The sequence below is a fragment of the Malaclemys terrapin genome, chromosome 4, assembly GCF_027887155.1.
Source record: "Malaclemys terrapin pileata isolate rMalTer1 chromosome 4, rMalTer1.hap1, whole genome shotgun sequence".
In the NCBI taxonomy this organism is placed as follows: Eukaryota; Metazoa; Chordata; order Testudines; family Emydidae; genus Malaclemys; species Malaclemys terrapin.
In genome coordinates, this window is record NC_071508.1 from 136204303 (window position 1) to 136226484 (window position 22182).

A 22182-nucleotide genomic window follows, 5' to 3' on the forward strand; every position below is an offset into this window, starting at 1 on the left:
GGATAATCTAAGCACTATGCCCAGATGTACAGACACTCTTTTTTTAACCTGTGTACTATATCATTTTTTTAACCTTAGCTTTAATAACATTTTTAAATCTGACATTGAATAACATGGCAGCACAAAGCCCAAAACCTTATTACAATTACTGACTTCATCATGTGAGAGGGAAATTTCTAATCAGACAATGTGGTTTTTTGAATAGAGAAACACTGACATAATAATTCTGTTAACTCGTGGGAAGACCCTTGGCTGAGTCATAAGGGAAAGTGCATTTACAAAGCCCCATGCGGTATGTGGAGTTCCCAGAAGTACTGGAAATGGTCTCCCAAAGCCTTATCTTCTGTTGCAGTAGGGTTTGGTAAATCTCCCCTTCTAATTGACCTGCAGGACTTTCATCCATCTCTCCACAGACCTGGCAGAGACTTCTTCTTCCCTGTCCTACGGAGGGTGCTCTGGCTTTCACTTCCCCTTTTATTCTGGGCTATTCCCCACCCCTACATATGTATATCATGACGTCCATAATTAAACCTCAGGAGATCAGGGTCCATTAAGCTGAGTAATTATGAGAAATACTTGTTTTAGATTTGTACAGTAGTCAGATTAGTGGTAGCTGATTTGTATATACTGTTTAGGTGTCAGTCTTTGAAGATACTCCTGTTAACGCTGCAAACATATCTCCTAAATTGCAGTAAATGTACTACTCCCCGACAGTCACCAAAACTCTTGTCAAGGAAAGCCTTGAGTTGAAGGGAAGGATTAAAGAAACAGACAGGATTTTATGCATCGCTAATGGGAAATGACCTGGTGTATTTCAATAGCTCATGGAGCACCTATCAATATGGCTTCTTGGATGCTTACTTACAAATGTTTGAATCATGCAGTAAACAAAGCTACCTGCAGTGGGTAGTATTAGCCTAAACTGCTGCCACCACCAGACATGTTCACAAAGCAAACAAATCAACCCAAAGTTAAACAGAGGAATGCATAGCAGATGATGCCCTTAAACTTTGCTAGGCCTGGGATTCTACAGGCTGTCAAAGCCATCCAGGCTCACGGTCCTCTGCTCAGAAAGTCCCATACTGACAGCAGGTGCCTCCCACCTACCTTAATTGCTGTAGTGGGGGAAGATGGAAAGAGGCTTTGTCAGACAATCAGATCACTCAGGCTTGTAAAGATTCTTGCCAACACCCTGAGCTGCCCCCACAAGTGAACAGGAGTTATAATGGTAGATGCTATTAGTATTACTGGTCATTAGCTGTGTTGCAGCCAATGGTGTCCTGTTTGTCTTACTGAACACAGGCACTTGTCCCAGAGGGCTTATACTCTAGTTGCAGACATTACATACATACTGCCATTATTAATTTACTCTTTTGATTGTGGGAGCATGTTAGGGCCAAGAAGTGCCTTAAAAGTATCCCAGAAAGGTGCAGAAAAAGTTTATAAAGTAGGATTAAAAAGCATTTCAGAAAATTCCCCAAAGGTCCAGAAATAGGCCCAAAATCACCTTCGGAAGGTCAAAAAGCTCCCAAAGTTCCAGAAAAGTTAACAGGTTCCAAAACTGTCCCAGAAAAATTGATGTAAACAATTTGCTCTGGACCTGTCCCAGCAAATGCTGAAACATTATTATTTGCATTTCAGTAGCTTATGGAGGCCGCGACTAAGAGCTGAGCTGTCGTGTGCTAGGCACTGTACAAACACATAGTAAGTGACACTCTCTTCCCCAAAGAGAGTTACAGTCTAACTAGCAAGACAGACAAAGGGTGGGAGACAGGAAGGATTATTATCCCCATTTTACAAATGGGGAGCTGAAGCACAGACTGATTTAGATTGTGAGCAACTTTATGTACGTTTGTAATGTTAAGCACGTGCATTAGTGGTTGCAAGGTTAGGGTCTTCACCAGTGTGTAATGGCTGTCCTGTGCCTTGCACACTCAAATGCCATCTCTTTCTCAAGAAAATGTTAGGGGAAGATCCTGTGATTTGATAGATTTGATCTTTTCTGGTTATAGACCCGCTCTGGGCCCTGTTATGTATTGAGGCCTCCAAAAGAGATGCATTCTTTCCGGTACTAAAAAGGCAGCTGCCTCTGACCGCTTGTGCATAGCATTTGGGTTTCACATGATGTTCCGTGACATATTTTTACCACATTTCATATCTTAGACCTTCATCGCTCTGCAAACGTTTAGCCTTTCTGCAAAACCGTGTTGTTGTTTTTTTGTTTTTTGCTTCATATCTGTGAAACTCGCTGGAAGGGTCGAAAATCTGACTACAACCCCCAACAGTTATAAATGAGATGGACGAGGCATAAATGATTAGTTTAAAATCCTAGTTAAAGGTTCTTGTCCTTGCTAGTGATGAGAGCAGCTGCTCCAGTTAAAGTGTCAAATAATATTTCAGCTAAGCGTTGCTTTTTACGGCTCATGTCAGTTTCTTTTTAAATTTGGATGTTATAGGGTTAGTTTGTGCCCTTGCAGTGGCTGATTACTGCACAAGCACACAGGGTCTGTGCCCAGGGCCCCTGACCAATTTGGGGGCCCATGCAAGAGAGCTGGAGCCCTGACCCTGCCCCCTGCTCCTCCTCTCCCCCTGGGGCTCTGCTGCCCTGCTCTTTCTCTTCCCCTGAGGCTCTGGCCCCTGGCAAGGTCAGAAGCCGGAGCCCAGCTGTGGTAGGGTGAGCATATTCCCTTCTCCCTCTCCTGCATGAAGCTGACCCAAGCCCCTCTCCCCCGTCCTCCATGTGGAGTTGGCCCAAGCCCCTCCACTCACCCCCCCAACCCCATTTTGGCAAAACTGGGCATTTGTCCCATTTGCTTCTGCCACCTGATCATCAGTTGGCAAGAGCAATCGGGACAAATGCCCAGTTTTGGCAAAAAAGTCAAGACGTTCGGGGCAGTGCTTAAAAAGGGGACCGTCTCAGCTAAAACAGGGCACACGATCACTCTAGGCTGTAGTAAGAGCCACCCAGAGAGACCAGGCAGATGTGGGGAGCGCTGAACCCTCCAGCTGCCCTGGGCAAGGGGCCAGGGTGCTCGAGAGCAGCCCCCAGCCTGTGTCCCCCCCCCCGGGCATGCTGCCCAGGGCACATGGAGGGTCAGGGGCTCCCCACAGTGGCCTGGGCTTCCTGGGCAGCTCTTACCATAGCCCGGTTTCTGGCCAGGCCAAGGGGGCGGGGCCTTGGGGGGGGAAGAGGAGGAACAGGGCGTGGTAACCTGTGTCAGGGGTTCTTTGTGCCCAGGGCTCCAATAAATCTTAATCCGCCTCTGGGCCTTTGTGCAAATACAGGGCAAGGTGGTCCCCTCTCTTGTAAAAGGATTAATTGCACAAGGGGACCAGAGAGACTGCTATGTTTGTTTCAGGTAGGGTGACCAGATAGTAAGCGTGAAAAATTGGGACAGGGGTTGGCGAGGGGGTGGGGGGGAATAGGAGCCTATATAAGACACAGTCCTGAATATCGGGACTGTCCTTATAAAATCGGGACATCTGGTCACCCTAGTTTCAGGGTGCATATCACCCCAGCAGGGATGGGGAAGGGACAGGGCCATGTCCTCAGCAGCCCTAAATCCTGACCACAGAACCATCTGGGCACGCTGGGAGTTGCAACATAGAGGACATTGCACCCGGCACACTCCCCATGCACACCAGGAGGTTTGAAGGGCAACTGCATCTCATTGAGACACAACTCCTCTTTGAGCAGTCTCTGGGGCGGGAAGGTTCTGCATTGCTCCCCACTCCAGGCTGCATCAAGAAGGCTAGCCCATGCTCTATAGGAAGACAAAGTGGTTAAGAAGAAGAGCTATCAAATTGCTGCATGAAAGAATTACTTGGAGTCGCTGAAAAAAAGAACACAGGCCAGCCTGTGTGGGATCATGGGAGGTGTGAGCTTAGAGACTCTTGTTGGAAACTTGGCCCTGAGTTAGTTTTCACAGACTTATTGAATTGAAGAGAGTTTTGCCATGCAAAAATGCTCTCAGACACTGAGTCAGGGGTAGCCGCAAGCACAGCAACCACAGACTACAAGATCTCCTATCTTGCCATCAAGGAGTTTGAGCTCACGCTCATTATAGCATGTTTGTTTCCTGCCTGTTAAACGTGTTCAGGTACCAACTACACAAATATTGCATGTAATAATACCTTTTAAGGCAGAGTTTAAAAGTATCGCTCATACTGCAATTCATCTATGGAAAGGATTGCTTAGTTTTTCAAACATCTTAGCAGTAACAATATCTACACACTGAAGCCCAAGACATGGAAGTTTTAAATAGTCTACTGTTTTTCATGTTCTCACAAAAAGTGGCTAAAAATAAGCTGATTATTTTGAAAGAATCTGATGAGTCACTGAAAAAATTCCAGTCAGATAAATTGGTTGCAGTGAATTATTTGAGCAGCTCTAATTACCAGTAAGAAATGATTCATGTTAATAAATATTCACCAGAGATGCTTCCAGTCACCACCAAGGCTCTCATCTTCCAGTCATGTTATGAACGTCTGGGCAACAACGCAGCCAAAGCAATGGTTTATCTTTCCCGGCCAAATCAAGTCATGGGAATTAGGCTTGAGTAAAGATTGAGTTAAAAACCACTTAGGACTTCAGAATGTGGCCCCTGTTGTACACCAAAAACTCTCACCCTCTTTAGTGGGAAGCATGGGTGTGCAGGGAATGGAGGATTGGACCTCTGAAGAGCAGTTACAGGGAAATCCAGGTTTCTTCAGGAACAGAGCCAAAACTGATGCTATATCCTCACCAACTTGTCTCCAGACTCAGGCTTAGTCTAGCAGTCTGGAGGTTCACATGGGGGTCACGTCCAAGTAGCTGTGCTGAACGCTGGGTGTGTGTGTGTGGAGGTGGGAGTAGAATCTTCCTCCCTAAGATGAAATGGCACCTGTAGGCTTTTAGGCAATACCCCGTAGCAGGAAAGGCTGGAAAAATGCACATCGCCGCAAATCTCCAGTGCTCCTCTTTTCTGAGTGTTGCCATGCTGGGGACTTGAATGGAACAGAGCCCTGTATTGAGTTCCCCTTTTTGTCTAGGTCATGGAGTCCATAAGGCATAGTTAGAAACTTGTGATAAATAGCGAGGTCACACATCCTTGCATTTGTATTACAAGACCCAGCAATTCATTGGACTTGATATTTTTAGTCATTTGGAGATAAAATGTCTTGGTGCTGAAGCATACAGTACCCCTTTTGTGCCTATGAAGAGAAGTGGAGGTTTGAATGATCCATGTAGTGCCTGATGCAATGCCCATTGACTTCAATGGACGTTGGATGAGACCCTTGTAACATCCATGCCCCTGCATTTATGACATTAAGCCAGCTCCAATGTTAGTAACTGGAAGCCAGCTTTTAATTTCAGTTCAGTGCAGCTTTACCATCAGAAATACATCAGGCTGACATTTCCAAAACGAGCAGATGATGCGGATGCCCAATTCCGATTGATTTTAATCAGATTTGGGAGGCCAGATCCCTTCAGTGAATGAAAATCTCAGCCTTAATGTCTTAAACTTAAATAATGAGGAGTCCGGTGGCACCGTAAAGACCAACAGATTTATTTGGGCATAAGCTTTCGTGGGTAAAAAACCCACATCTTCCAATGCATGGAGTAAAATTACAGATACAGGCATAAATATAGATTGGCACATGAAGAGAAGGGAGTTACTTTACAAGTAGAGAACCAAGGTTGACAGGGCCAATTCAATCAGGGTGGATGTGGTCCACTCCCAATAATTGATGAGGAGGTGTCAATACCAAGAGTGGGAAAATTGCTTTTGTAGTGAGCCAGCCACTCCTCTCTTGGTATTGGTCCCTTCCCAGCAACACTGTATCTATTTGTTAATAATGGAAGGCCTGATTTTCAGAAGACTTCATGAGAAATTTTAGGTATTCAGCAATTTCCAAAAAATCAAGTCATAAATCTGCGGAAGGTTTAATCTCTTGTGTCTATATACAAGGATTGGAAAACAACATTGCTAATAAGAAACACATTAGAATTCATTCTGTTACCTAGCAGTTCTGTATTCTTGGGGAACCAGGGCACAGTACCCAGCTGTCTGACTCATGAAAGACCTTTCCACCCCCAGCCTCTGTTTGTACCAAAACTGATCAGAAGAAAGACTTACAAAAATCAATGGAAAGGCAATGGGAGACACACCTAAATCCCTAGGACAAGGGTGACAGGTTTAAGGAAACTCCCCTAGCCTCATTTGCATCGAAGATGGGATAGGGAGGCATCTCCATTAGCATACAGAATGGAGAACAGAGATTCCAAGGCAAAAACTGCACGGAACTCTGAGTCCAAAAAAGCAGGGAAGCACTGCATGATGGGGGAATCTCTGCTCCAGATGTTAATGAACCCACGCCTGCACACACCCAGCTCAGTAGTTATCAGACCAATTCTAGTAATAAATCCTTCCTTGGTATTTAAAATAGTGACGCTCCCTAACTGCATTATGAGCTCCCTCCAAGGAACACCGCCCATAGCGAGGAATGATGAGCTTCCATTGTCTAGCCTGAACAAAACAACTTTGGTATACTCCCTTGAGCAATCACTTTACCCATAAACAAATCTAGTGTTCTCCCTTGAACCACTGTTTTCAAAAACCCCTATGCATGCTCAAGTAAGTGTTCTGATGCCTGGATCCAAAATCTGCACCACTGGGACTTCATCTTCTCCTGAATATTACTAAATTCAGGTAAAGTCCTGCTGGCTCAAAGATGTCTTTTTCAAAATGTAAAAAAGAATAGAGAATGATACCATTTTATATCTGATTCTGGTTTAGTCCAAAAAAGTAACATTAATTAAATAAAAGAAATACTGGAGCAACAGTACAAATAAATTACAACGACATTACTGTATTTGATAAGAACATTGAAAGTCTAATTTAAATAAAGAAATACTAAGAATGTTTCAAGATACGATTTCTTGTCATCTTTTGCCCACTTTATCTAGGTTCTGTAAGAGTCTGAAAGGCGTGAGATCTTATCACAGGCCATGTGCTGCCATCTGACAATTATTTGGTTTAGTTTTTTGTTTGTTTTTAATTTGTCCTCATGAGCTATGCTGGATTGAAGGCACTGGACAGTACATATCTCCATTTATTCACAGGTACAGTGTAGCCAGCAGTAATAAACGTTTCTCAACACCATCTCACCAGTATACCACTACCTTGTCCTGGGGAGCTCTTAAGAAGTGCCAGAAGGTAGATCAGTCTCAGTGTCTCAATACCTTGCTGTTAATAAGGCAGCCAACAGTGCTGTGGACTCCTATCTGCTAGGATCTGGACTAAACACTAATACTGAAGGATCAGCTCCCAACTTAGACCCTGCAGTTCTATTTGCAAGGGATTGATGCCAAGCCAAACCCTGCAGATGTAAGGTTCAAGTTGAAACAAACTGTGGTGGAATTATCAAAAATAGTCATAAATGTACTAAATGCTATGTCTTGCAAGATTTGTTAAGTACAGTACAAGATTTGAACAAACATAAAGAATCAAACATTTGAAATATACATTTCCATGAATTCCAGACCTGTACAGTAGCTTGATGCAGGGGTTTTATCTGTATGCTCTAAGCTGGTAATTTATGGTAACTCTTAAGGCAAGGAATTCTTCTTGATTTCTGCCTTCCCCTGATGATGTCAGGTAAATTAAATCCAAATGTCTAAAGCTTATTAGAAATATTTACAGGGCTTTAATTTGGGTCTACCATTTCCAGTGTTTAACTACAAATGCTACTGCATGCATGTAAACCCTGAGATCTTCCTTTTCTATTAGAACTACAAAGTCCCCTTAGAAGCTAAAATTGGTGCTGAAAGTGTACGAGAAAAGGATTGAGCCCTGAGAATAAATTTGTCAAATTTTAGTTTGACTTTAAGGAAACCAGTCAATTGACAGTAGCTGCTCCTTGCAAAGCGTGGTTTAGAATGAAAATACTGGTGGGCTGTGGTTTAAGTAAGTTGGGAGGCAGACAGCAGATCCCTCTTCTGATAGGCATTAGTACTCCTCCGACATGCATGCATTGTGACAAAGCCATATCAAGATGTTGTGATGCCCCAAACATGTGACCTCCATCTCTTTTGGGGGACACTTTAATCACTGCCAGCAGAACCCTCATTAAAGCACTGTTGATGGTTGAAACCTCTACTGTTCCTTTGAAAGTGTGGTCAAATTTAAATTTTCCGATGTCTGTGCTGCTTCCTGTGATTCTTTTGAATTTTTCAACTTGAGGCTGGTATTGGTGGATGACGGATATCTCCATCTTGTCAGACTCCTGTAGAAATCTTTTCTAGCATGTTCACTAGCCAATACATAGATGATTGGATCAGCAACGCTGTTAGCAGTGGATAAACACAGAAATGCCGCAGAAATAGAATATATGTGGTGTTCAAATGAACATGAGTCCTTCTGATGCAAAAGAAAGTTTATGGATCTTATCAGGAGCACCAAATGGTAGGGAGCAAAGCAGATCAGAAAAATGGTGATGACGGCCATAGCCAAGTACTTCACTTTGGCTTTTTGGCGTTCTCCCAAGCTGTTGCTTATTTCGGTACTTTGGAAAATTCTGTAGTTTGTGAAAATGAGGATTGTGCAAGGAATGGCAAATCCAATTAGGAACCTGGCAAAGTTGAAATAAGCCAATTGTAAGTTGAGTGGTAAAGTCTCAAAGCAGGTTGTACGGTTTGAAGTCTGCTCGCCATCTTGTAAAATAAATACTGGGCAGTGGATTACTAAAACTGCAGAAAAGAGAATGAATGTGATGAAGATTGCAGTTCTCTGATGCCTTGCTCCCTTGGATTCCAAAGCATACACCACTGCTACATAGCGATCAATAGAAATGCAACACAAGAGCAGAATGCTGATATATATGTTGCAGAAAAAGATATATCCTGTTAGCTTGCAAGCCATTGACCCCATCTCCCATCTGTGTTGGTTTTGTACATAGATAGCCCAGAGGGGCAGGGTACTCAAGTACATCAGCTCGCACAGCGATAAGCCAAAAATATAGATGGCAAGAACGTTCTTCCCTCGGATTTGTATAAATGTTAGCCATGTAGTAAAGCAATTCGCTGGCAAGCCTAAAGCAAAAACAATACTGTAGCACACAACCAGCAGTCTCCTGCTGTCTTCATAGGGCATTGGTGGGTAGCAGACTTCCGGACTGCTGGATTCATTCATTATGGGGACGCAGCGGTGTGCAGAAACCCCAGGATAGCTTTTCCCGATTTGTGTTTCCTGTGAATCAAAAGACACGATGGAAAGTTAGCAGCTGTAAAAGACTGTTAAAAATGTGACAGTAAAGGTAATGGTCTGACAACAGAGGGCTAGATTGTGCAGCCCTTCCTCCCCTTGATTTCACTGGCACTGCTTACGTGAATGGGTGCTCACCAGGACAGTTACACAAGCTAGCTCATAGGGAGTTTGTGGATGCTGCCATGTTGCAGGTGGTTTTAAACCAGAGCTACTCCACTGAAGTAAAAACTGTTGTAACAGAGTGGAGGATCAGGCCCATTGAGTTTGTGACTTCGTACTGTTTGCATTGCAGGGGTACCTCGGAGCCTCAATCATAGACCAAGGACCCCTTTGTGTTAGGCGCTGTACAAACACAGAACAAATGGATGGGTCCAGCCCCGAAGAGCTTATAGTCTAATCGAGTTTACACTCTCTTTCCACAGGGTCCATCTGAGAACTACTCTTTTGTGACTGGGACCTAGTACATAAATCAGAGAATCTGTGACATAAACAAGATGCTGCCTTCTCCTAATTGTCTGTTTTTGTGATCAGGTTTCTTTCCCCATTTCCCACAGCGCTACCACAGGCAGCGTGAGTAGTGCCATATGCTTAACAGACCCCCTCCCCCGACTCTTTGCCTACACACCCGACTTCTGATTTCAAACCCTAATGGAGCTGTAGGATAACAACCTGTTTAAGCTTTTCGGTCGCTGCCTGCTGTCCCAGTGCTTTGGCAGGGAGATAGGGGGGAAATGGCACCCATGTCCTATGGAGGAAGAAGTGTCAGAGAAAGCAAGAGGCTTTGGGGACTCATGGCCAATACAGGGCCACACTGAGCACCAGTCATTTTCCCAGTTATGTATAACACAGGATTAATTTTCACACCGTTTCCCAATTAGCCACATTATTTTAAAAAAATCCCTGAAGCATGCTATTCACTGCGCAGAGTACAACCTGCACTGTTTTAGTTCAATAAGGAATAGGAATGCTTCTCTCCATCGGAGGCGCTCCAAACTCTTCACAAACTTTAAGGGCTCCATTGCACATTGGGCACGGTGAGGACCTGCACTACCACATGAGAGACTGTGCCTCGGAACTCGTGGGTGTGCACGGGAACCGCAAGCATTTCTAAACCTGTGATGGAATGCATCCAGCTTCCTCCACATGCCAGGCCCACTCCAGAAGCTGGTATGTAAGGGGGCAGGGTCACAGCTCCACCACTTCCCCACCCACCCCAGATCTCTTTGATGCTCCACATTCAGAGAGGCAGTAGACTCCTAATCTGCTTGTGTGACATTATTAATACAAATTGTGACCGTATAGATCATTGTTGCAAGCAAGATCCTATAGTGGCACCAAATCTTGTACATAGGAGATCAAGTAAGGTGTCTATGAAAAGGTTATGATTTGCTGGTTATGATATGCTATCTGTACTTGTATCTCAATGAGTTTGATTTTAAATAGCATTAGTGAAGCATTTAGTCAGCTTCTTGATAAAGGAATCTTCAGATTAAATGCCCAATCAAGAAACACTTAACTGACAATCTTCAGATTAAGTTCCCAATCAAGAAACATTTAACTGACAATGGACCTTGGGAGACTCCAATCCACATATGAGGAGCCTCCCTGGGAACGTTCAAGGCAGCACGTGAGCAATGGCTGCTCTATCTGTAAAGAACTGAGTCATGCATGGACATGTGACTTGCCCAGGTGACTCCAAACTCCACCTTGCTGCTGTGATTTTCCACAGTAAGAACAAAAGGGTCCTTCCATATGGCAAAGAATATAAAAGGCCCTGGAAACCTCTCCACTTTGGCTTCAATCCTGCTTTTTACCTCTGGAGGAACTTTGCTACATTGAAGCTCTAAATAAAAGACTGAATGACCCATCCAAGTTGTGGAGGTACTCCAGAGACTTGATTTGAGCCTGCAGCTTATTCCATCACTGCTACAAGCCTGAACCAAGAACTTTGCCATTACTGTATGTAATTGATTCCTTTAACAAATTTTAGCACTCAATTATATTTCTTTTTATGAATATACCTTTAGATTTTAGATTCTAAAGGATTGGCCACAGTGTGATTTGTGGATAGGATCTGATTGGTATATTGACCTGGGTCTGCGGCTTGGTCCTTTGGGATCGGGAGAACCTTTTTTATTTTACTGGGGTATTGGTTTTCATAACCATTCATCCCCATAAGGAGCGGGTGCTGGTGGTGATACAAGGGAACTGGAGTATCTGGGGGAACTACTTGTATGATTTCTGGTTAGCCAGTGGGGTAAAACTGAAGTCCTCTCTGTTTGGCTGGTTTGGTGCCTTAATAGTAAAGGAACTCCAGCTTTGGGCTGTAACTGCCCTGCTCTAAGCAATTTGTCTTGCATTGATACTCTCAGTAGTGTCCCGCCACAGACAGCTTTGTTGCAGCGGCGTAGTCGTGCTAGGATCCACAGAACCAGGTGAATTAAGCTTTGGATCAGAACTCCTCGCTATCCAAAGTGGAATTTTGGTATTGAAAGTTTTGTTGGTTAAAGATCAGTGACCATGAGCCAGAAAGCATCAGCAGAAGCAATGAAACTGCAAGCCCTGAGAGAGAGCCTGCAATTGGAACATAAATAAAAACTGGCAGAAATTCGAATGAGAGAGAAGCAAGCCTCATGCTGGAAAAAGAAGCTGCTGAAAGACAGAACAGGGCTGCCCGGGGGCGGCGGCGGCGGGGAGGGGGGGGCGGACAAGTGGGGCAATTTGCCCCGGGCCCCGCAGGGCCCCCACGAGAGTTTTTCGGGGCCCCGGAGTGGGGTCCTTCACTCGCTCCGGGGGCCCCGGAAAACTCTCGCGGGGCCCGGGTCCTCGGAGCTTCTTCCACTCCGGGTCTTCGGTGGCAGTTCGGCAGTGGGGGGTCCTTCCGCCCCGGGACCCGCCGCCGAAGGGCCGGGTCTTCGGCGGCAATTTGGCGGCGGGGGCCCCCTGCCGCTGAAGACCCCAGGCCCCCTGAATCCTCTGGGCGGCCCTGAGACAGAAGGAAGCTGCTGAAAGACAGAGAGAAGCTAAAGAAAGAATGGCTGAATTGGAAAGAGAAGCTGCTGAGAGAGAGGAAAGGGCTCGTAGAAGGCGCATGAAACAGCTGGCTGCTGAAGAGAGGGTTCACCAGATGCAACAAGAAACTGCTAGACTTAAGCTCCAAGTCCAAAAAGCAATGGAAGAACAGCAGAAAACTGTATCAGCTTGAAAGTCCAGTTTATAACAATGTTGGTATGTTGTATTACTCTGAGCAGTTTTCTGTGTTTAACCCATTATGCTATGACCAGGGGGAGGGGGACTCTAACCTGGTGGGAAAGAGCTGTTTGTCAGTGCAAAAAAGCAATTTGTCCTGAATAGAGACTCTCAGTAGTGTCCCACCAAAGGGAGCATCGTTACAGCTTGGTCTTTATGTGACCTATGCAAAGGGAGGGGAGGTTCCTTCTGCCCAGTCCTTGCCCTCCCCACAATGTGCACCCTGGTAAGTGCCGAGCAAAACTTGATCCTAACTAATTAACTCTCATAACATCCCACGGAGGCAGGTAAGTATCAGAGATGGGAAGTATAAGGCACAGGGAGGTGAAGTGCCCCAAGTTGCACTGGAAGCCCGTGTCTGAGAGAGGGTAGAGCCCAGATCTTCTACCTGCCAGCCTTGTGCCCTGTTCGCTGGGAGCCAGATTCTGGTTCCCTGATTCCTGGGGAAGAACACCATCCTCCATAAGAAATCTCACTGACTTCAGCACAGCCTAGCACGACTCACTGGGGGAGGGCATCAGAAGCTAGCCCTAAACCACGGTGCCTCTTTAATAAAACAAAGCCGCTGCTCAGTCCCAAAGCCGCCACCACCATCAAATGCTCCCCATCAAACTGAAGAGCAAAGGCACAAGCAAAACTCCAGGTGCTAGTGGGGACTGCAGAGGCAGATTCCTAAAAGTAGCCATCATGTAGGGCCAGCCTGTGGTCCCCTTGCTCACTGGAGTCAATGGGGATACTCATGGAGTAAGGTGCGACTCACCAAGGGGGAGGGGAGAAATCAGAATGGGACCCTTTATAGATACTGTTGCCCTTTAATGCACTGTTGTTGCTCTCACTTAGGGCTTGGATTCTACCCTCCGTTCCCAGCTACTCACCCGGAGAAGCCAATCGTTTCAGTGAAGTGAGGTAGCAGTTCAGGCGAGTAAGGGAGCTAGTCAGGCTCCTCATCAGAACATGGGCAGCACCTGTCTGACACTTCTTGGAAACAACAGGAAGTCACGGTGCAAATGGCCCTCGCTTTTATAAATAAGTTAGAGACACGAGAACAAAGAGAAGAACGTAAACAAATGTCGGAAGCGAAGGCCAAGGAAAGGAAGAAAAGCAAAGCGCTCTGAACAGGAGGGCTAAGCACCCTGGTGGGGCCACCAATGACGAGAACAAGACATGGAGCACGTCATCAGTGTTAACCACCCTAGCCTAGGCGAGTGAGAGAAAGGCTAGTCTATAGCGTTCCATCTGGCCACCTAGACACAGTCCAGTGTAAGGGGATTGGAGAGGAGCCAAAGTGTGGTCAGATTTGGCCATCTGGAGCTCCTGGGCATGTACAGGTAGCATACTTACTGCTCTGCTCCTTTACAGCTTGCAGCTAACTGCCCCCCCGCTCAGCTGGCTAGCTCTACAGCTCAGTGCACAAGGGCTTGTCAGGAACAGGGCCCCAGCTCCTCCCTGCCATTCCCTTGCCCCTTTGGGGCATCTTGCACCCCTAGGGCTTAGGCACAGAGCAGCCCCTGCACTCCCCTCATGCAGGGACTGCTGTTTTGCCTGGCTCTCAGAGGTGAACATTTTTCATTTTTTTTTGCTACATTTTTCATAAAATTATGATGGGGAGAAAAGAAGCCACTGGAAAGCACTGACAAAAATCTTCATCGGGATCTCTACAGAGTGGGTAGAAATTGCTGAGAGGTTTGAAAACAGTCAAAAAACCCCCCAAAACCATATAACCCCCTCCGCCCCCCCCCCCAACCCAATGTTTTCTTTTTAAGCAGCTCTATCCTGGCCTTTCTGTGGGATGCACAATTGATTTAGGCAGGTTCCTTTTACTCATAGGATCATAGAATATCAGGGTTGGAAGGAATCTCAGGAGGTCATCGAGTCCAACCCCCTGCTCAAAGCAGGACCAATCCCCAACTAAATCATCCCAGCCAGGGCTTTGTCAAGCCTGACCTTAAAAACTTGTAAGGAAGGAGATTCCACCACCTCCCTAGGTAACCCATTCCAGTGCTTCACCACCCTCCTAGTGAAAAAGTTTTTCCTAATATCCAACCTAGACCTCCCCCACTGCAACTTGAGACCATTACTCCTTGTTCTGTCATCTGCTATCACTGAGAACAGTCTAGATCCATTACTCCTGGGTTTTCTCTGACTCTACACCACTATAAGGACCAGGCAAAATCTGGCCTGTAGGCTTTTTCTCCATGGATTTTTTAAAATCCATACAAACAAAAGTGAAGGCTGTTGTTGCAGGTGCTGTTGTTTTGGGGAGGTTTAACAACCGTCGCTCATAATCAGGCAAGTGTGAAGGGTTATGGTTTTGCTAGGTAGGAGCTCATATTGTTCGGTTCTAATCCACATGCAGTCACATCCCAAGACTCTGGTTCAAACTGAGCCAAAATCTCAAAGCAAAATACAACTACAGCTACCGAGTGTCACTTGATTTCGTTTGATTAATGTCACATAGTTTCAAGGCAATATCATAGAACAACCAGGTCCGCTCACAACTGCGCCACATTTGCTCAAAAGGTTTGTGAATCTTAAGCCCTTTTCCAAAATACCTGGTATGAGCTTGAAATTACACTTAAACCAGGCAAATTTGGAGTAGTCAGACCTCCACTCCAGGAATGGGGCTCGATTCTGTGCTATGTCTCCAAAGAGCTGCAGCACAGAAAGCGCAGCCCAAGAGAGCAAAGGTGGCAGAAGCACCCCTCAGGGGAAGTTAGAGAAGCCTCAGGGGCTGCTCTAACTTATGGCAGCCTTCCCCAGGATGCCTATTGACTACTTCACAGCCCAGAATCCCCCCATAACGTCAAGCACTACAAGCATGGCCCCACCCACTATCCCACCAACTACACTGGGGCCTGAGAAGGGAAGCAGCACATAGCTACACTAGTCATGTGTGGGGGGGAAGTTCTACACTGTCTCCTCTGTGGCCCCTATATACCACTGGAATGATGTCTAAGGGAGCAGAATCCATCCTACTTTTGCAACATTTTAAAAAGCTAAGATAAAAGCAAATGAGCATTTTTTAAAAAGGTTAATGGGAAAGTTGCGGAAGTAACACAAGCTTCCCTAATGAGCTGGCACTGTTATGTCACCTCCCATCTATTGTGTTGCATCTGGCTCCTGATCCTGTAAATACTTAGGCCTTGGCTACACTGGCACTTCACAGCGCTGTACTTGCTGCGCTCAGGGGTGTGAAAAAACACCCCCCTGAGCGCAGCGAGTGCAGTGCTGTAAAACGCCAGTGTAATCAACGCCTGCAGCGCTGCAAGCTATTCCCCTCGGAGAGGTGGAGAGCTCTCTCGCAGCGCTGCAAGCTATTCCCCTCGGAGAGGTGGAGAGCTCTCTCGCAGCGCTGCAAGCTATTCCCCTCGGAGAGGTGGAGAGCTCTCTCGCAGCGCTGCAAGCTATTCCCCTCGGAGAGGTGGAGAGCTCTCTCGCAGCGCTGGTGGCGCGACTACACTCGCGCTTCACAGCGCTGCCGCGACAGCGCTGTGACTTGCCAAGTGTAGCCAAGACCTCACACACACAAGGAAGTTTACTTCATTGGGACTATGTGTGTAAGTGCTGCCACAGAATATGGTTGGTCCAGTGATTAGGGAGCTAATCTTCAGAGACCAGAGTGCAATTCCTTGCTCTGCCACAGACTTCATATGTGACCACAGGCAAGTCATTTAGTCTCTCTGTGCCACAGCTGTAAAAGGGGGATAACAGCACTGCCTTACCTTACGGACTCAAATACAATGGTAATGGGAACTGTAGAAACACTCTGGATAGATTAGGCCCTTAGACGGTAAGCGGAGTAGCAAAACTCTATGTGCATCTGTAACACTATATAAATAGTAACAGGAATGTAAGAGTTTGTGTGTATATATATAGCTTTGCGTAGCTCACCACAACCAGAGGTTTGCTTGCTGTCAGGAGTGTCTGAGTGAAGATAAATTTCCAATCATGACAAATGAGTGGGCAAAGTACAGGAAGGAACGTGTGTGCTGAGTTCTGACACCCTCACTCCAAAATGTCTTACTCCTAGAGTAGTGCTGGCACTGCTGGAGGGGTAAGGTGCTACTTAGTGTGAGCAGGGGGATCGGAACCCAGCTGTGTTTGTAGAGGAATTAAAGAATCAGCTCTATGCAAAGGAAACAAACTAACTGAGCTGGCACACCATGGCACACCATATGCATTAGGAGTGTAGCGGGGTGATCACCCGCTCCTGCCCTGAAGGGCTTAAAACAGCCCTGGGAGAGGGCTGTGGCAGGGAAAGCAGCTGCAGCTGGGCCACGCCCCAATCAGGCCTCAGCTGGCCCTATATAAGAGGCTGGGAGCCAGGAGCTAACAGACTCCCTCTAGCTTCTGAGAGGGAGGGACCTGGCTGCAGGGACCTGAGCGGAGCAGGGCTGGGGAAAGGCAGAGGAGCTGGGGAGGCTCCAGCCTGGAAAGCCCCAGGCTGCGGCCTAGCCGAAGGCCAACGAGTACTGGGGGTTGCAGAGGGCAGCCCAGGGGTAGGCAAAGGCAGCAGATCCAAACCCAACCTTGCCGGTGATGAGTAGGCTGGTACTGCACTCTGCCCCAGGGTATAGGGGCTAGACAATGACTGGCAGTAGCTTTATACTGAGGCGAGGTGGAGATAGTGGGTGGGGGCTCCCTGGGGAGGGGAGACCCTGAGGGAAAGGGGTTACTGCCAGGGGGCAGCACCCCAGATAACAGGGTACTGGGTCTGGGAGGGACACGGGGGACAAGCGGCAGCGGGACACCGGCCTGCAGAGGGCACTGCGGAGGCTGGACGAGCTAATTCCCTGGACGACCAGCAGGAGGCGCCGCAGGGGTGAGTCCCGCCCCATTACAAGGAGCCAGTGGCCACTACATTAATCAGGTTGATTAGCCTCTGCCCCTAGCAGGGGCCATAATGCCTCATGTTTTTTTGCTGGAGAGTTGAACCTTCCTGTTTCCAGTGTGTTGATCCAAATACTCTCAAGAGGGATTTAAAAAAAATTTTTTTTTTTTGAACATCAAGGATCAGAATGATTCGACAATGAAGCAATGTTGATTTTGTGACGGAATCTACAGAGACTAAGCAACTGTTTTGAGGCTGGCAAAGCTGTTCTATAGAGGTTCCTATACTGTGCTAATCGCCATAGTATCTGAGATCCGGTAGTGCATTAAGCACAATGTGACTCACATCTGTCATGTGTTATTTGTTCTCTCCCCAGGGGCTGAGATGTGTGCAGTGGAGGGTCTTGTTTTGGTAGGGTTTTAGGGTATATTTTTAAAACTGTTGCTATATATTTATATTAAAGGAGGCAGATCAAAGAAATGCGCCTTGCACTTGGAACGAAAGGTGGTGAGGTTTGTGATGGCCTTAGTTCCTGGGGGAGTACACTGCACAGTCTGGGAGTGCCTCCGGGAAAGCCCTGTCTCCTGCTCAGATGAGCTTTACCCTTATTCTAGAGAGCTCCATTGGGCACGAGGAGCAGAGTTATTGACCATGGTCTTTATCGCCGAGCTTTATGTGGTTTTTTAGATACCTGGTCACAGGCTGTGGATCGCCTTGAAGATAAGGACCGAGATCATGACTTTGATTTAAAATTCTATGGGAAGCCAGCGCAGAGGGCGGCAGAGAGGAGCGATGTGCTTGTGGTAGCCCATGTTGCTAAGGAGATGGGCTGCGGCATTCTGTACTAGCTGGAGTTTCCTAGGTGCTGAATTCTTCATGCCCAGGTAAAATTTATGTTTAATTATTTAGGTTTAATTTATGACTGTGGCATAGTTAGTGATTTATGACCAAGTCCCAAATATACACTTGCCTGAAAGTTGACATACAAGGTCTCAACCTCAGAACAAATACTGTATGATCAACTTATAAAAAAGAAAAGAGTCTATTATTGTTAGTATGGCAGCACCCAAGGACCACAATCAAGTAGCAGGTCCCGGTGCGCCAGGAACTGAACAAACACCACAAAACCAGTTCTGTCCTAGAGAGCTCATAATCCAAGACAAGATACAGCCGATGAATAAACTACAAAGCAGGGAACAAGCTAGCAGGAGAGACCAGTGCACCTGCATACTCACAGTGGTCACTAATCTAGTCAGTGCCAGTTTGACCGTTTAAAGTTATAACAGTGCAAAAAGCTGCCTTTTTTTTTTTGCATGTTTGTTGCAGTAACTGTTGTTTGTTTAATGTCACCTTTCTGCACTGCCTACACCCACCTGCTGCTAGTCACTGAAAGGACACATTTCTGCCCAAGAATACTTGCGGTGTAGCGTAGGAATCAGCAGCAAAGTAGAAACAGGAAGGAAGTGGTTACAGTAGATGGCACCCTATTGACCTGATGGACAAGGTACTGCTGAAAATAAGCCATAAAGCAACAACAAGGGCTAGGTAAGCCTTGAGTAGAGGTCAGTGCAGAGTCACCCATCCTCTATGGAAGCATAAGGAATCATTGTTCCTCAATAGTGCCTGGATCAGCCTGACATTCCTCAGAAGGGGTGGGCTGCTCTCTTCGCCTCCTCAGTCAGCCAATGAGGGAGAATCACTGCCCTGGTTCCTCCCCATACCTCCCAGCTGTTTTGGGGATGTTGTGGCTAGGCCCTGGAAGGAGATGTGTATTATTTCTTTGAGTCTATTTAGGTCTCTGCAGATAGCGGTGCTTATTTTTTGGCCTTGGGCATACTGTTGAAACAAAAAAGCGGATGCCAATAAATGTTCTCCTTAAATGACTGTCAAATGTCCGCGAGAAAATCTTAGGTGGTAAGAAAGAACAGTTGTTTGCACTGGTATAGGAGCAGGCAAAGCAAAATGAGCCATTAAAAGCCTCTTCTGGAGAGACAGGCCCAGATCCTCAAAGGCATTGGTTTCAATGGAGCCTAAATACCTTTGTGGTTCTCGGCCATGATCTTTGATGTCATTTTGAAGCTTAGGTCCACACTGGACATTCTTTTCACAAATAGTGCACCTTTAGAAATAAGCCTTTCAAAGCACTAGTGTTGTGTCACCAAATAGGTCTAAGGTAACCATGTTTCAGAACCTTATACACCTCTACCTCGATATAACGCTGTCCTTGGGAGCCAAAAAAATCTTACCACGTTATAGGTGAAACTGCGTTATATTGAACTTGCTTTGATCCACCAGAGTGCGCAGCCCCCCCCCCCCCCCCGAGCACTGCTTTACATCCGAATTTGTGTTATATCGAGGTAGCGGTGTAGTCAAGTTTGAAGGGGAAATTTTTCAGAGGCAGTGAGTAAACATGAGTACTTGCATCAGAATCACGTTCCTAAGAGTGATGCCCATCCAATCAGGGAAACAAAAACATACCACGTGACCTAGGTAACCAATCAAAATGAACTAGACAGCTCAGATTTCAAAATACTCACACAAGCTGTAAACAAGATGGAGCATCAGAGTTATTTATAGAAGTGTTTGACAAATAATTCAGAATAATGAATAAATTCAAGAAAGTCAGCAGCAGCTCTGGGGTAACTCCTGCCTAAGAAGAGCCTACAATTGTTGAGTAAATGATTGACTATGAATTTTTCACTCAGTTCTCTCAGTGAGCATTCTGCATACGGAACAAGTACAAAATAGCCAGTGGAGACCCACATTGTAGTGCAGACTAAAGACACAGTTTGCCTGCCTGTCAACATTGTGATGCATTTATAAGGGTTACAGATGAGCCGTGATGCGAAGGTGTTACAGGAAGGCGCTCCAAGGTCCAGGGATAGAAGTGTGCTGTTACACAAGATCAGTTGTTTACATGACATCTATCAGCTTCCTCCTGTCTTTCATTTGAAATTTCTGGCAGTGATGCGTGAACCTCAGAAGCACTGGAAGTCTGGCTAAGCATCTAAAGTCATCTTTAGTGAGGTAATCATTGCCTTTCCTCAGGAGAGTCCCTTCAGACATAGATGGGCACTACAGTAGTAGCCTGTCTGCTTTACTGTGCTTCAGCAGTTCCAGTTAAATGTAGCTGCACTCTGGGGCTTCTCTATTCCCTTGGGTCTACTGCACACAACTTAAACCAGAGTAGCACATGTAAGTTCCTACCCTTCTGGTGAGACTTGCTAAGATGCTCACATTGGCCATGATTCAAAAGAGCATTTAAGAATGTGCTTAACTTCAAGTAGATGAATAATCCTATTCAGGGCTGGCTCTAGGATTTTTGCCGCCCAAAGCAAAAAGAATTTTGGCTGCCCCCCCCCCAGTTCTTTAATTACCCCACCCCCGGCCCCGCCTCAACTCCGCCCCTTCCCCAAATCCCCAGCCCTGCCTCCTCCCCCCAGGCTCTCAAGCCTAGGAGGGAGTGAGGGAGGGGGAGAAGTGGCGCCCGCGCCGCAGCCACTCGGAGTCTCCCCCTCTCCCAGGTTTGAGAGCCTGGGAGGGAGGGGGAGACTCCGAGTGGCCGTGGCGCGGGCACTGCTTCTCCCCCTCCCTCCCAGGCTCCCAAGCCTGGGAGGGAGGGGGAGCAGCAGCGGCATGCGAAACGGCCGCTCGGGATCTCCCCCTCCCTCCCAGGCTTGAGAGCCTGGGAGGGAGGGGGAGTAGCGGCGTGCAAATCAGTTGTTTCGCGCGCCGTGGCAGCAGCAGCGGAGGTGAGCTAGGGCAGCCAGGGCACATTTTTAGGGGCGGCATTCTGGCGCCGGCCATGCCGCCCCTAAAAATGTGTCGCCCCAAGCACCAGCTTGTTTTGCTGGTGCCTAGAGCCGGCCCTGCTCCTATTCCATATGCTCGAAATAAGTGTCTGCATGCTCTGGGACCTTGGCAGTGATGAGCTCCCAAAATCCTAAGAACTGGTTCCCTACCGGATCTTTGGCGGTGGTGGCGGGTGGGGGGAAGGGGTCTTCACTCGCTCTGGGTTTTCGGCAGCATTTTGGCGGCAGGTACTTCACCCGGAGCGAGTGAAGACCTCGCCACCCCCACCGCCGAAGACCTGGAGGGAACCGCGCGGTGAGTACAAGCCCCATGTGCCTGTCTTCCCCCCCATCCGACCCCCAACCCACGTCCTGCCCCCGACTGCCCCCCTCAGAACCTGCAACCCATCAAGCCCCTCCCGCTCCTTGTCCCCTGATCACTCCCTCCCGAGACCCCCCACCCTAACTGCCCCTCAGGACTCCACCCCCTACTCAACTCACCCCACTCCCTGTCCCCTGACTGCCCCGACCCCATCTACTACCACCCTGACAGACCCCCAGAATTCCCATGCCTACCCAACGCCCCCCCCATTCCCCGTCCCCTGACCGCTCCCCCCAGAGCCTCTGCCCCTTCCAACCACTCCCTGCCCCTTATCCAACACCTCCTCCCGGCACGGCCCCCTTACCATGCAGTTGTGTAAGGATGCCGCGCGGCTGCTAGAGCTCGCAGCCCCACCCCCTTACCATGTTGCTTAAAGCGGCAGGAGCTGCAGAGCTGCCCAGAGTGCTGGCGCCAGCAGCGCAGTGCGCTGGGGCTCTGCGAGGGAAGGGGAGAAGCGGGGGAGGGGCTGGGGGAACCTCCCCAGTTGGGAGCTCAGGTGGGCTGGGCAGGACGGTCCCACGGGCCGGATGTGGCCCGCAGACTGGAGTTTGCTCACCCGCCTGCCCTTTTAGGAACCAGTTCTACACCAGCTTCTAAATTTAACAACCAGTTCTTGCGAACTGGCTCCAGCTCACCACTGGACCTTGGTCCTTACAGGGAGTCCTCGGGACGGTGCAGAGC

At 47.4% G+C, this 22182-nt stretch overlaps 1 protein-coding gene across 3 annotated transcripts in view; it reads right to left on the reverse strand.

Annotated features, from left to right (window-relative positions):
- Positions 1-5528: 5528 nt before the first annotated feature.
- Positions 5529-22182, reverse strand: part of GPR132 (G protein-coupled receptor 132) — a 68422-nt gene continuing 51768 nt past the window's right edge. For 2 of the 3 annotated variants that reach the window (XM_054027305.1, XM_054027303.1), the window contains exon 2: positions 5529-9230. In XM_054027305.1, coding sequence (XP_053883280.1) covers positions 8139-9173 — 1035 coding nt within the window. In that variant the 5' untranslated portion in view covers positions 9174-9230 and the 3' untranslated portion in view covers positions 5529-8138. Of the gene's footprint in view, positions 9231-13372; positions 13456-22182 lie in introns of those variants that run through there. The other variant, XM_054027304.1, reaches the window with a different exon arrangement.